The sequence below is a fragment of the Grammomys surdaster genome, unplaced genomic scaffold (assembly GCF_004785775.1).
Source record: "Grammomys surdaster isolate TR1022 unplaced genomic scaffold, NIH_TR_1.0 226, whole genome shotgun sequence".
Taxonomy (NCBI): domain Eukaryota; kingdom Metazoa; phylum Chordata; class Mammalia; order Rodentia; family Muridae; genus Grammomys; species Grammomys surdaster.
Window position 1 is genome coordinate 2,267,512 of NW_021604671.1, and position 12,518 is coordinate 2,280,029.

Sequence of the window (12,518 nt, forward strand, 5' to 3'; positions counted from 1 at the left end):
AACGACCACTAAACATTTCACCGCAGCTCAGCTGGGTATAGTGTAAATGACCACTAAACATTTCACCGCAGCTCAGCTGGGTATAGTGTAAACGACCACTAAACATTTTAGCACGTAGCCATTTAGCAAACTCATGCCCATTAATTGAGAATTTTTGATAAGTTGTTAGCAATTTTTATAGAAGTAATCTATGTATTTATGTGCACTTCTTTATAAAAGTTTTGCATGATTTAAGATGTCACAATTGACAAACCATATGTACAAATTCTGGGAAACTATACAAGAAGTACTAATAACACAGGAAGATTAAGTAGGTCATGATTCTAAAGCAAAAATTCACAGAAAGAACTAAGACACAAAATATTGAGAAAGGAAAGTGGGAGAATTTATAAATTAGAAAGCTAATATTGAGCCCTTTAATCCCAGCCCTTGAGAGGCAGAGTCAGGCAGATCTTTGTGAGTTTGAGACCATTCTGGTCTACAAAGAGAGTTCCAGGAGAGCCAGGGTTACAAAGACTCTGTATCCAAAAAGCCACTACCACCAACAATAATAGATAAAAAATAAAATAAAGAAAAGCTAAGCTAAGCTCATAGAGGTACAAGTGAGTGTAATCACCAGACAGTATTAAAAATGGAGCAAGAAACTACAGCATTGTGTTACTGCTTTATACACTACAGTAAGCTCAGAGAGAGCATCAGCATCCTGGTTATTTTTGTCAACTTGATGTAAAGCTAGACATATCCATGAAGAGAGAGTATCAATAGAGAAAATGTCTCCATATGATCATATGATTGTCTAGTAAGCAAGTCTATGGGCCCTTTACTGGCCTCCTCATGCCCCAGGACATAATATATATATATATATATGCATGCTGGCATATACACATAAATGGTGTGTGTGTGTGTGTGTGTGTGTGTGTGTGTGTGTCACGGGACTTTATCAGACCCACCAGCAATATAAATTAGACATGTATGCTGTTAAATAAGTTTAAAGCTTAGACCTTTTGCAGGAGGAATCTCACAGCTACCATTACCATTTAAACTTTACTATCCAGCCTATGACCTACCATGTGGCTAGTCCCCTACCTTTCTCTGCTCCAGTCTGTGTCTGTTCCTTTCCATGTCCACCCTCTACTTCCTGCTCTAGCTATAGATGTCAGTTATTATAACCAATCAGCAGCAAGCAACCTCTGATCCATCTCTAGATTGTCTTTAGGCAGGTAAGGAAGGACAAATATTTACAAAATTAGAAAACTTGGTGATGGGCCATAGAAATAACAATACCAAAATCCTGCCAGTACTATTTAACTCTCTGATGGTACAGAATCAACAACTGAAAATACGTAGATACCCCTTAATACAATGTGAGAAAGGTCACCTGAACAATATATATTCCTATATATATGAATATATAGTATGAAAAAGTCAAAGGTGCAACAAGTATTTCTACATTCTGGTACTTTATTTCTAAATGACTAAAATGAGACAGATACTCATACCTTTGAAAGGATTAGGAGATATGATATGATCATGTGGGAAATAAGAGTCTCCAAAAGGACTTCTAAAGCCATTAGATCAGTTAGAGCAGTACAGTATTATTAAATTTCTTAAACTCCAAAAACTAGTAAAACACAGAGAAGTAATAGGTGGAGCACAAGTGGTTACTGCAGCAGCAACATTGTCTGAAAATCATTTATGAGTAAGTCTATAAAAATGTGCAAGAGCTGTGCAAAAAAAATTAAGATTACACCAAAGTGTTTTTTTATGAATTTGTATTTTGTGCACTAATTAGGTCAATCCTGTGTTGTGGATACTGAAGTATGAGGGCTTGGGAACTCTCAGGCACCCCTTTCTCTGCTAGAATCTTGAATTGGACCCATGGTGAATGATGATGATGTTTACTGCTGACAACTTCTTGGCAGAAGCACTGCCTCCTGTCCATGACACTCTTTGATAATGGATTAGCTTGGGTTTTATTGTTGTGAAGAAACACCATAACCAAGGCAACTCTTATAACAGAAAATATTTCATTGGGGCTGGCTTACAGTTTCAGAAGTTTAATCCATTGTCATCATGGGAGGAATCATGGCAGCTTGCAGGCAGACATAGTGCTGGAGGAGCTGAGAGTTCTACATCTTGATCCACAGGCAGCAGAAGGAGACTGTGTTCCACACTGGGCATAGCTTTAGCATAAGAGACCTCAAAGCCCACCCCCTCAGTGACATACTTCCTCTAACAAGGCCACACTTCCTCCAATGAGGCCACACCTCCTAATAGTGCCACTCCCTATGGGCCAAACATTCAAACACATGAAGGGGCACATTTATTCAAACCACCACATAGAGAATACAGGTACACAATTGCCTGTACCAAGTGGCTCACCTTTTACAGGTACCTACTGGTCTCTGGCCTTTTCATCTTCTCCGTCACAGCCTTCAGTAATCTGGACAATCTGGTCTTTGTTAAAGGTGTATAAGCAAATATCTTCCCTGAGATTCTCCTCTGCTTGCTGTTGATGCTCATTGTATCCAGCCTCATCCACCAAGGCTATATCATCACCTACTCCATCTTCTCCATGTTACTCTGAACTAAATCAACTAAATCCACCCTGTACCAGGCAATGACTTCAGTTGTCACACTGGCCAAAATGACTCTGTCTTAAAAAGCTAAGAAAAACCACCATTCTTGAGCATTATGTGTAACAATCCTTCCCTGTTCTGGAAAGCAATTAAGGCTTTTTAAAAATAAGGCAATAGTAGCAAATAGCTGGCTAGAGTTCTTTTGTTTACCTAGAGATCAGGGGTAGTGAAGGGAGCTCTTCATATACTAGGCTTAGGTAGTGTTTGTACATTTCCATGTTTGACAGCAGCCAGTGCAACAGAGAAGCAGTGCAGCAGTAAGCAATACCCTCCAGTTTTACAGCACATGTGCAGGTCTGGCACCTCAGGATTTCTCAGCTGTTAGTGTTACAGTATGCAGGTCCGTCTCCAGATGAGGTACCGCGAGGATCTCTGACTTGGCTGAGGACAGGGTGTGAACAGAATAGCGACTGCCTCTGTCTGTGAGCGGTCCCGGAGGGATGGAGTGCAGACAGGGAGAGTCCGATGCTGCCTCTGCCACAGTGTCTCCGCAGCGGGTTGAAAAGTGTTACAGCTCTTTGAAGTGCCCTGGTGAGGCACCGGCTGGCCAGCGAAGAGAGGGAGGGACTGCGACAGAAGCTCTCAGACAACAGGATGAATCTCGCACACCTTTACTTCCGAGTTTGGCCCATATATACAGTTTTGGGGTGGGTTAAGTTCTGGCAGCAGGTAACCCCTATTGGCGTGGTCTGAGAGCTTGGGAATGCCTCATCTGCATAATGGTGCTACTCCTACGTGATCAATGACCATGGGCCTCTCTGTGGGAGGGAATGTGGAGGGCTGAAGCTGAGAGAGCCAGAGGCCTAGGAAGAGCTTGAACGCCTTCCATTCCAGCAGTTATCCAGGGCTCTGGGGTTCTAAAGCTCATTCTACCAGGCATCCGGCTTTTTCTCATAGTTCACTGCCCTACGACAGTACCCAGACCTGGGGTGTCAGGATCCTTGGTTCCAAAAGCTTGATAGATGTGTTGAACTTTTCTAACTACCACGGCCTGTAGTTTTTCTTCTCTGGCTCTTTATAGCCTTTTATCCTTCAGTTTCCTATTCTCTTTTTCTGTCTTCTTTCATCCCTCTCTCCCTTCTTCCTTTTCTTCTTCCTCTTTCTTTTCTCCCTCCTCCTCTTCCTCCTCCTCTCTTCTTCCTCCCCTCTTCCTCTTCATTCTCTTCTTCTTATTCTTCCTCTTTCTCCCACTACCCCTCTTCCTCCTCCTCTTCCTCCTCTTCTTCCTCTTGTTCTTCTTCTGTCCCTCTTACTCATATACTGGTTGCTGTTTAACAATGTTTAACTGCCTCCTGTTGCTATGGCTACTGCTATAGTTACTACTCTTTTCTCCTTCTGCTTCAGTCTGCAGCTGAACTTGTAGTTCTTTCCATGTTGAAGCAGTCAGTGCTGTCAGCACTTGAGTTCTCCAGCTCAGCCTGTAGTTGTTCAGCTCCACATCCGCTGCTTGTCAGGGTAGTGTTCCTGTGTTTCTGCCTCATGTATCACTGCTCCACTGTTTCTGCTGCTTCTGCTGCTTTCCTTTCTTTGCCAGCTCAACCCTAGTCTCCTAAAAGTAGGCAAGAAGAGACTGGCTTTTTGTTGCCACAGGGGAGACAGCACAGGAGGGTTTCCTCTGGATCACTCGGTGAGCTGAACTGCAGGGTTAAATCACTGCTGAAGAGATAATATGCACCAGTCATCAAGTCTTTCATGCACATGAAAGTCTGTTTTTCCACCAAAGCATTGTCCCTTTGCTTGGCCACCGGGGGCATGTTCCGATCTGGCCTGACTGAAAATGGATCAGATCCTGATAGAATTTCTTGGTGTATGTGGTTGCGAACAGTCCAGTACCAGGTGTTCAAAACAGTTCTGATTGGGGCTGGCCCTTCAGGAGAAGGAGCAACAAGTTGTGATTGCTTCCTAGGAGTTTCTTTAAGCAATGTCTTAAAAATTGCTAGTATTATTCTAAGGGTGACTTAGCCGAATGCTTGATTGTCAATCCTTGGCTGAGGCATCCAGAGCATAGTCTACATCTGTTGGAGAGTCAGTGTCTCACCCGCCAACATTTTTTTCTTGATTTACAGGAAAATAATGCTTAAAGTAAGAACATAACAACATTGATTTTGATTTTAACCATATTCTCCACTGCTTTAGTCTATGCTGAAAACCTGCCAGACATCCCAGAGAAAGGTGGATCCTCCTCATTGTCTCCAAAAGTTGTATCAAAATCTTTTAGAACATGGCTATCTGAAGATGTTGAGCTCTAAACATCTTTGGGAATTGTGCTGGCTTATCCTTATGCCTCAGTGTCCTGAGTGAAATAAGCTATTGTTGGTTTGTGTTTTTGTTGCAATGCCACAGATGACCTGAGATCCTGATGTCTGGTGTTTCTACTCTAGGGACATTTGAGAATCTGTCTTAAAACCATCTCTCAATCGTTCCCATAGAACATGATAGAGGATTTGGCAAATATCTCTGCCTCTTCCTTCTGATGAACAAAGCTACACAGTCTGTGAACCTTGACCTACTTAGTCCAGGTTAAGGTATTATGGAGCAGCATCTTGATATTGTGAATATAAAGGGTCAGGAAGCCGTTTGATAGTTCCCTTTTGCTATTCTAAAACTTACATGCTAAACTAATTTAAAAAAAGAAAAAAACCCAGATGCCGTTCTTCATAAATAAGGCTTTGGCAGGAGGAGGACAAGAGTTCAGGGCCAGCCTGAGCAACATTCATAAATGAGCAAGACCTCATTTATGAATGAATGAATGAATGAATGAATGAATGAATCCAATTGCATATAGGATTATATCACACTCAAAGAAATAAATCTAGTACTTAATTCTAAAGTCCTACTTAAGATGTGTGTGTGTATGTGTGTGTTTATGTTTTAGCTTCCATTAGCTCCATCAAGAATTGAGTAATCGCTATCAAAAGCAAAATTGAGTATATTTCTCTTTTCTTGTGCTGTTTGTATGCCCACTTGTCACTTGGTCTTCTTATCTTGAACAACAACAAAGTCTAGGATGAAGGTCATAGATCTGTTAGATAGCTTTGAACCCATGGACAGGTGGCTCCAAGGACTGGGAAGGCCCTAGGCTGGCTCTATGTCTGGCTTCCTGAGAAATACTAAGCGATTGCTACATAGTAAACAGTATTCTTAGTGCTATCCTGATGGAGGAAAGGTAGAGTTTTTAATCAAACACCACATCCCTACTGAAAATACTAATAGGGTGCATGGATCTGGCTTTAGACCTGAGCCATGCACCACCACCTCCTCTGAGTGTTCTTGAGGGGGGCAGGTGAGTGTGGCTGAACTTTTTGGCCCAGATTATATCCATCATCTCTATGCTCAGACTCCTGGGCAGTGAGGTTGTACTGTCCCTTGTAACTGCTCTACTGTAGTTCAGTTCAGAGAGAACCCGAAGCCTAGAAATGCTTCTGTGGTTGTAACTAAGCAGTGACCTCTGTACACTCGTTTATCTCCCTTAGTAAACTACCTAAGGACAAGCCTGTGCTCCATTTTACTCCTGGAACTTCATACTTTGTTCCTTTAACTCTGCTTTTAAATACGGTATCATCAGAGTCTAAGCACATTTCATCAGTTTGCAAAAATGGTCTGGATGTTATCACGTGGTGTCTTCCCTGTGAGCCAAACAAATGAAAACCTGGGTTTAAGACACAAGAACACTAAATCTAAGTCTAACCGATCTTTTTCCTTTGCAGCCTGTGGGATCCGAGCAGACAGAAATGCGGATGCGGCAGATGTGCAGCGGAAGTGAGACTCAGGACTCTGTCCCAAGCCAGCAGCAGGGCATAGGTGGCCGAGGCTCCAATGCTTGCTGCTTTTGCTGGTGCTGCTGCTGCAGCTGTTCTTGGTAAAGTTGGGAGCTTTTGACTAAAGTGCTGATTGGGAGGGGGCCTTTGAGTACAGTCTGTATATGATACATGTAGCATGTGGGTTTTGGTTTGACTTGTTTGTAGCCCAGGCTGCCCTCATAACCTTTGTTTGTGGTCAAGGAAGACATTCAACTCCTAATACAGACACCTCACCCCCCATCCCCTAGCCCCCACCACCGTCTTTATTCCCCACATGCTAAGATTACAGGCTTGTGCCATGTTTGGCCTGCAAAAATGTTTTAAACAGCTACTAGGTGCCTGGGAAAGACATAGATACATATATATGTAGCAAAGGACTACATGTTGAGAAAGTTATCAACACTTCAGATAAGGCTAGCATAGATTAACAACTAGAGAACATGTAAAACAGTTATGAGCACAAGTTAACATTTGGGTAGAAACACTCACAGATGTCTAAAAAGGCCTTCATTTTATCTAATGGCTTTGTGGAGGATATGGAATTGAAAATTTATCTTTAAAATGAAGGTTTTAAAGCCTGGATTTTTATCAGATTTTGCTTTCATGTTGCTAGTTTTGTTTTTTCCTAAAGATAAATGACAAATTATATACTTAAAAATAGAGACAGAAATTTTAAAAATATATAATCAACTTTGCTTAGTAAAGAGAAAACCAGAAGGATGTATGTGAAAGACACAGAGGCTTGAATGTAAAGTATCCATTTCACTGGCACATAATGTTAGGCTTAGTGACAGCCAAATTAAGCATCACTTAGAAATTGCAAGTCTTGCCGGGCAGTGGTGGTGCATGCCTTTAATCCCAGCACTTGGGAGGCAGAGGCAAGCAGATTTCTGAGTTCAAGTCCAGCCTGGTCTACAGAGTGAGTTCCAGGACAGCCAGGGCTACACAGAGAAACCATGTCAAAAAACCAAAAAAAAAAAAAAACCAAAAAAAAAACAAAAAAAAAAAGGAAATTTCAAGTCTACCATGATCGTTATTGTATGTAGATGTGTTGCTCACACATGATGTGTATATGTGGGCTTGTGTGGCACAGCCCATGTGTGGAAGTCAGAAAAAAAACTCTGGAATTGATTCTCTCCTTCCACATTTACATGGGTTCCAGGGATCAAACTAAGGTTAACAGCTACAATAGCTTTCACCCACTGGTATCCAAATATAGATGATTTATATATACATTATATACATATTATGTACAAATCTACTTTGAAATGTAAAGCAAGTCTAGGCAGGGTGGTATAAAATTATTATTCCAGCTACTTGAGAGGTTGAGGCAGGAGGTTTGACTGAGTTCCTGGACAAGAAATAGAGGCTAGCCTTGGGCAACATATCAAGTCCTCATCTTTATTTATTTATTTATTTATTTATTTTTATTTTATGAGCATTGTTTTACCTACATGTATGTCTGAAGGTTCCAGATCCACTGGAATTGGAGTTATAGATATGTATGAACTGCTATGTTGGTGCTGGGAATTAAACCCAAGACCTCTGAAAGAGCAGCTTGTGCTCTTAACCACTGAGCCATCTCTCCAGCCCCTCAAGTCCTCATCTTGGAAAAAATAACATAAGACCCAAGATAAATTCCAAGTGGCTTAAAGGCCAAGAAGAAAATGTAATACAGTGTCTTTATCACTTTGATACTGAAAAGCTTTCTCCCCCCCCCTCTTTCATATTATATTTAGACTGTAGTCCTTTCCCTCCTTTCCTCCCAGTCCTCTCAGGCCCCCACTTCATTTCCTTTCAGAAAAGGGCAATCCTCCCATGGACATCAACCAAACATACCATATCGCATTAGATGAGACGACCCCACAAGAGGAAAAGAGTCCCAAAAGCAGGCAAAGACTCAAAGACAGCCCTGCCCCACTGTTAGGAGTCCCACAAGAAGTGCAAGCTACCCAACCATAACATATGTGCAGAGGGCCTAGGTAAGACCCATGCAGGCTCCCTGACTGTTGGTTCAGTCTCTGTGAGCTCCTATTAGCTCAGATTAGTTGATTCTATGGATTTTCTTGTGGTGTCCTTGCCCCTCTGGCTTCTACAATAGAAAAAGATTATTTTTTGAAAATAAAAACAGTAACTACAATGAAAAAAATCCCCTGGAGCTGGAGAGATAATTGTTCTTCCAAAGGACCAGGTTTAATTCCCAGCACCTAGACGGCAACTCACAAATCTTTGTAACTCCAGTTGTAGGGAGAAGCCAGGAAATCACCCTCATATAGACATGCATGCAGACGAAACACCAATATACATAAAATAAAGATAAATAAGTTGAAATATGCTTTAGAAAAAAAGATTTTGCCGGGCGGTGGTGGTGCACGCCTTTATTCCCAGCACTTGGGAGGCTGAGGCAGGCGGATTTCTGAGTTCGAGGCCAGCCTAGTCTACAGAGTGAGTTCCAGGACAACCAGAACTACACAGAGAAACCCTGTCTCAAAAAAAAGCAAAAAAAAAAAAAAAAGATTTAAAAAAATGAAATAAAATGACTTAAAAGGAGAAGGAAGAGTAAGAAAAAGAAGATGAAGAAGAGGAAGGGGAAGGGAGGGGGAGAGGAAGGGGAAGGGCAAGAGCAAAGAGAAGGAAAAGAAGAAACAAAATGAATCCTAAATTTGGCATGGCTATAACCCCAGACTTGTATCATAGCATCTGTGGAAACAGGCTGACAGTTCCTTGGGGCTCACTGGCTTAGCTTTAACCAATGAGAGACTCTGTCTCAAACAAGCAAGCAAGCAAGCAAACAAACAAACAAACACTGAAGGTAGGTAGCTCCTGAGGAATGCCACTTGATTTTATCCTCTGGCATTCATGTGCACACACATACACATATATTCTCACACACAGAGATAAGTAGTAAAAGAAAAAAAAAGGTAAGACATACCTAGACAAGATAATTAAAATATCCTTAATAAAGAATTCAGATCCAGAATATATGAAGAGTTTCACGACATAAAATAAATTACTAAATGAAAAGCAAGCCAACAAAATAACACAGAAAAGATATCTACATGTGTTCCTGCCAACAAGATTAAGATAAATGTAAGCTTGACATAGTGGCATACACCTCTTATACCAGCACCTGGAGAAGCAGAATCAGATCTCTGTGAGTTCAAGGCTAGTATGGTCTACATACAGAGTTCCAGGACAGCCATGACTACAGAGAAACCCTATCTAAAAAAAAAAAAAAAAAAAAAAAAAAAAAAGCAAGTTGAATATATACCCTCCTAAATATGTGCCTAGAAAGCCACCTAATAAAAAGTGAGGCACGTGCAGAAAACACATCATTAGTCTCCAAAAGAAAAATGCAAAGTAGTTCTCTAGTTCACAAACATGAAGTCAGTGGATTATGCCTCATGGTGTCTTCATGCCTTTGTCATTTCAACTCATTTGCTACAGTGGGAAAGCAATTACAGAGAAATGAATGTAGTAAAATAACTCTTAGATGACATCCAAATGTGTAGGTGTGCACAGTAGCGTCACTATGGGCAAGAATGATGAACAAATTGAGCTTGATGGTTCTCCCTAAGGTAGAGAGTAGGAGTACACAACAAAGTATGTGGGTTGAGAAGAATTCTCCTCTAAAATTAATAGATTCATAATTATCCCAAAATATAATGTGTTGTTTTCCCATCACTGGAAAACAACATTTTTCCTGTCTTTTTTTTTCCAGCATTCTCTTAAGAGATGTTTGTGTTGGTATACATAGTAGAGCAAATTTTTTTTTTTTTTTTTGGTTTTTCAAGACAGGGTTTCTCTGTATAGCCCTGGCTGTCCTGGAACTCATTCTGTAGATCAGGCTGGCCTCGAACTCAGAAATCCACCTGCCTCTGCCTCCCAAGTGCTGGGATTAAAGGCATGCACCACCAACGCCCGGCTAGAACAAATTTTCTAGAAAGAGAACTAGCACTAATTTTCTCAGCTCCAATGATATTTTTCTCAGAATACCAGTCCTCTAATAAAGGGAAGCACTCCAATTTTTATTCTCTAAAATATAAATGTTTTAGCCACTGGTGAACTGCTTCTGTAATAGTGCTTCACCCATGTTTATGTAAGGAACTGTAACTCGCTGGGCCGCCAAGCAGTAAAAGGGGCATGTGAGTAGACAGACGGGTTGGAAAGCGGAGGGGGTCCATGAGAGCAAGAAGAGGACAAGGGAGGGTGACAGGTGAACATGATCAGCATACATTACATGCATATGTGAAATATCAGTATGTATAATTAGAATACGCTAATAAAGTGCTAAACTTTAATTTTAAACTGGAGGGTGTCCGTCCCCCTCCTTTCTCACTGAAAATGGAAGTCCCTGAGTCTAATACTGTGTTGCTAAGGTAATGCCAAGCACTGATCTGGCTTGTGGTCCTCACCCTCCTCTAGGGTGACAGCCACAGTAGACCCCATTAACCAAGTGAACCACGAGAATATCCTCTGTGCTTTTCCCTGGAGTGCACCGTCCCCTTTAAACTATTTCTGCTTTAGCAAAATAAGATGGGGAAAATGTCAAAGTGTGAGTAAATTTTGCATGATTTGGTTCACAGTATAACTTCCAATTCTCTTTGTAGCCTTGTGTCAAAGTCACAATTCCGTTTCTCTTTGCTCTTTCAGACTCACTGTGCACTCATGTGTTCTGCTTACAAAGAAGCCAGGAAGTCAGGCAGGATAAATGTTCCCCCAGACAGGATGCAGCTCCAGTGCCTCTCAAGGGTTCTTTTTTGTTTTGTTTTGTTTTGTTTCATTTTTAAAACCCATTATTTATTGAAATGCTTTAGCCTTAGCATCATAAAAGAAATAAGTCAAAAGGATTCCTGAATATTTAATGATTTTGCCTTTACAGAAAAATCTCTCTCTCTTTCTCTCTCTCTGTCCCTCCTTCTCCCCCTTCCTTCCTTCCTCCCTCTCTCCCTCCCCATCCCTAGCTAAAGCTTTAAAAGCTGATTGCTAAAAGCAGGCTGAAAGACTTTTTATAAAATAAAGTGTTAAGGAGATGCATAGGAAAATGACCAGAAACACTAAAAATATCATAGCAAAACAAAAGGCCTCAATTATGAATGATAAAATTGTATCTTTAGAGGTAGATGGGACTGTTCAGTGGCGAACACGTACTAAGCATGCAGGAAGCCCTAGGTTCAGTCTTCAGTATGAAACTTTATTTTAAACTGTTGAAATGCAGAAATGTACCTGCTAAAGTCAAGAGTAAGACAAGGACATCACAGTTGCTACCACTGTTTATTATTGTGTTGTGGGCATCAGCTAAAAGGAAGCATAGAAATAGAGCCTAGAACTTGCAACAGAAGAGAGAAAATCCTCCCTATGTTTAGATGCTGAAAACACCTCAAAAGTCCTAAAGAGCCATTATTAAAATGATGAGTAAAAAAGAATATAAAGTCCATGAAAAATAAGTATCATTAGAGTTCGTATCTAAAATATACAGAGCAAATAAGATAAAATATATAAGGCTGCCACAATCAAGAGCACTGGCTTACGGAGGACACGGGCTCGGCTCCCAGCGTCCACACAGCAGCTCACAAGCACCTGGAACACTGGTGCCAAGGGATCCACCCAATGCCCTCTTCTGACCTCTGCAGACACCCAGCATGCTTGCATTTGATACACAGACACAAATACAGGCAGAACACCCATGTACATAAAAATAAAATCTTTAAAATGCATAAAGCCAGACATCTTGAAAGTAGAAGATAAACTGATATTTAAATAGAAAAACACAGGTCTTCAGAGAAAATGTGTGACAGATAATAATATAAGGAAAGAAGCTCAGCACCACCAGTCAGTAGTGAAATGCAAATCCAAAATCATGTCTTACCCACTAAGCTAACAACTGTTTAGCAAAGATCTAAGACATTCTCGGAGGAGGGTGTACTGGTCCAGCTGCCCAGGAAAACAGACCAAAATTTCGTCAGCTGGTAGGAAGGAATCATCTGCCTTACAGCTGTGGGTATAGAGCGTTCTGGCATTTTACCCTCTCACCAGCCCCCCACGTCCCCATTGCCTCTGCCCTTTGCCTTCCAAATGC

General features: G+C 41.1%; 1 protein-coding gene across 1 annotated transcript in view; it reads left to right on the forward strand.

Moving 5' to 3' along the window:
* Positions 1–12,518, forward strand: part of Rgs20 (regulator of G protein signaling 20) — a 118,451-nt gene that overhangs the window by 95,166 nt on the left and 10,767 nt on the right. Inside the window, 1 exon segment of the mRNA XM_028773398.1 lies at positions 6,347–6,498. Coding sequence (XP_028629231.1) covers positions 6,347–6,498 — 152 coding nt within the window.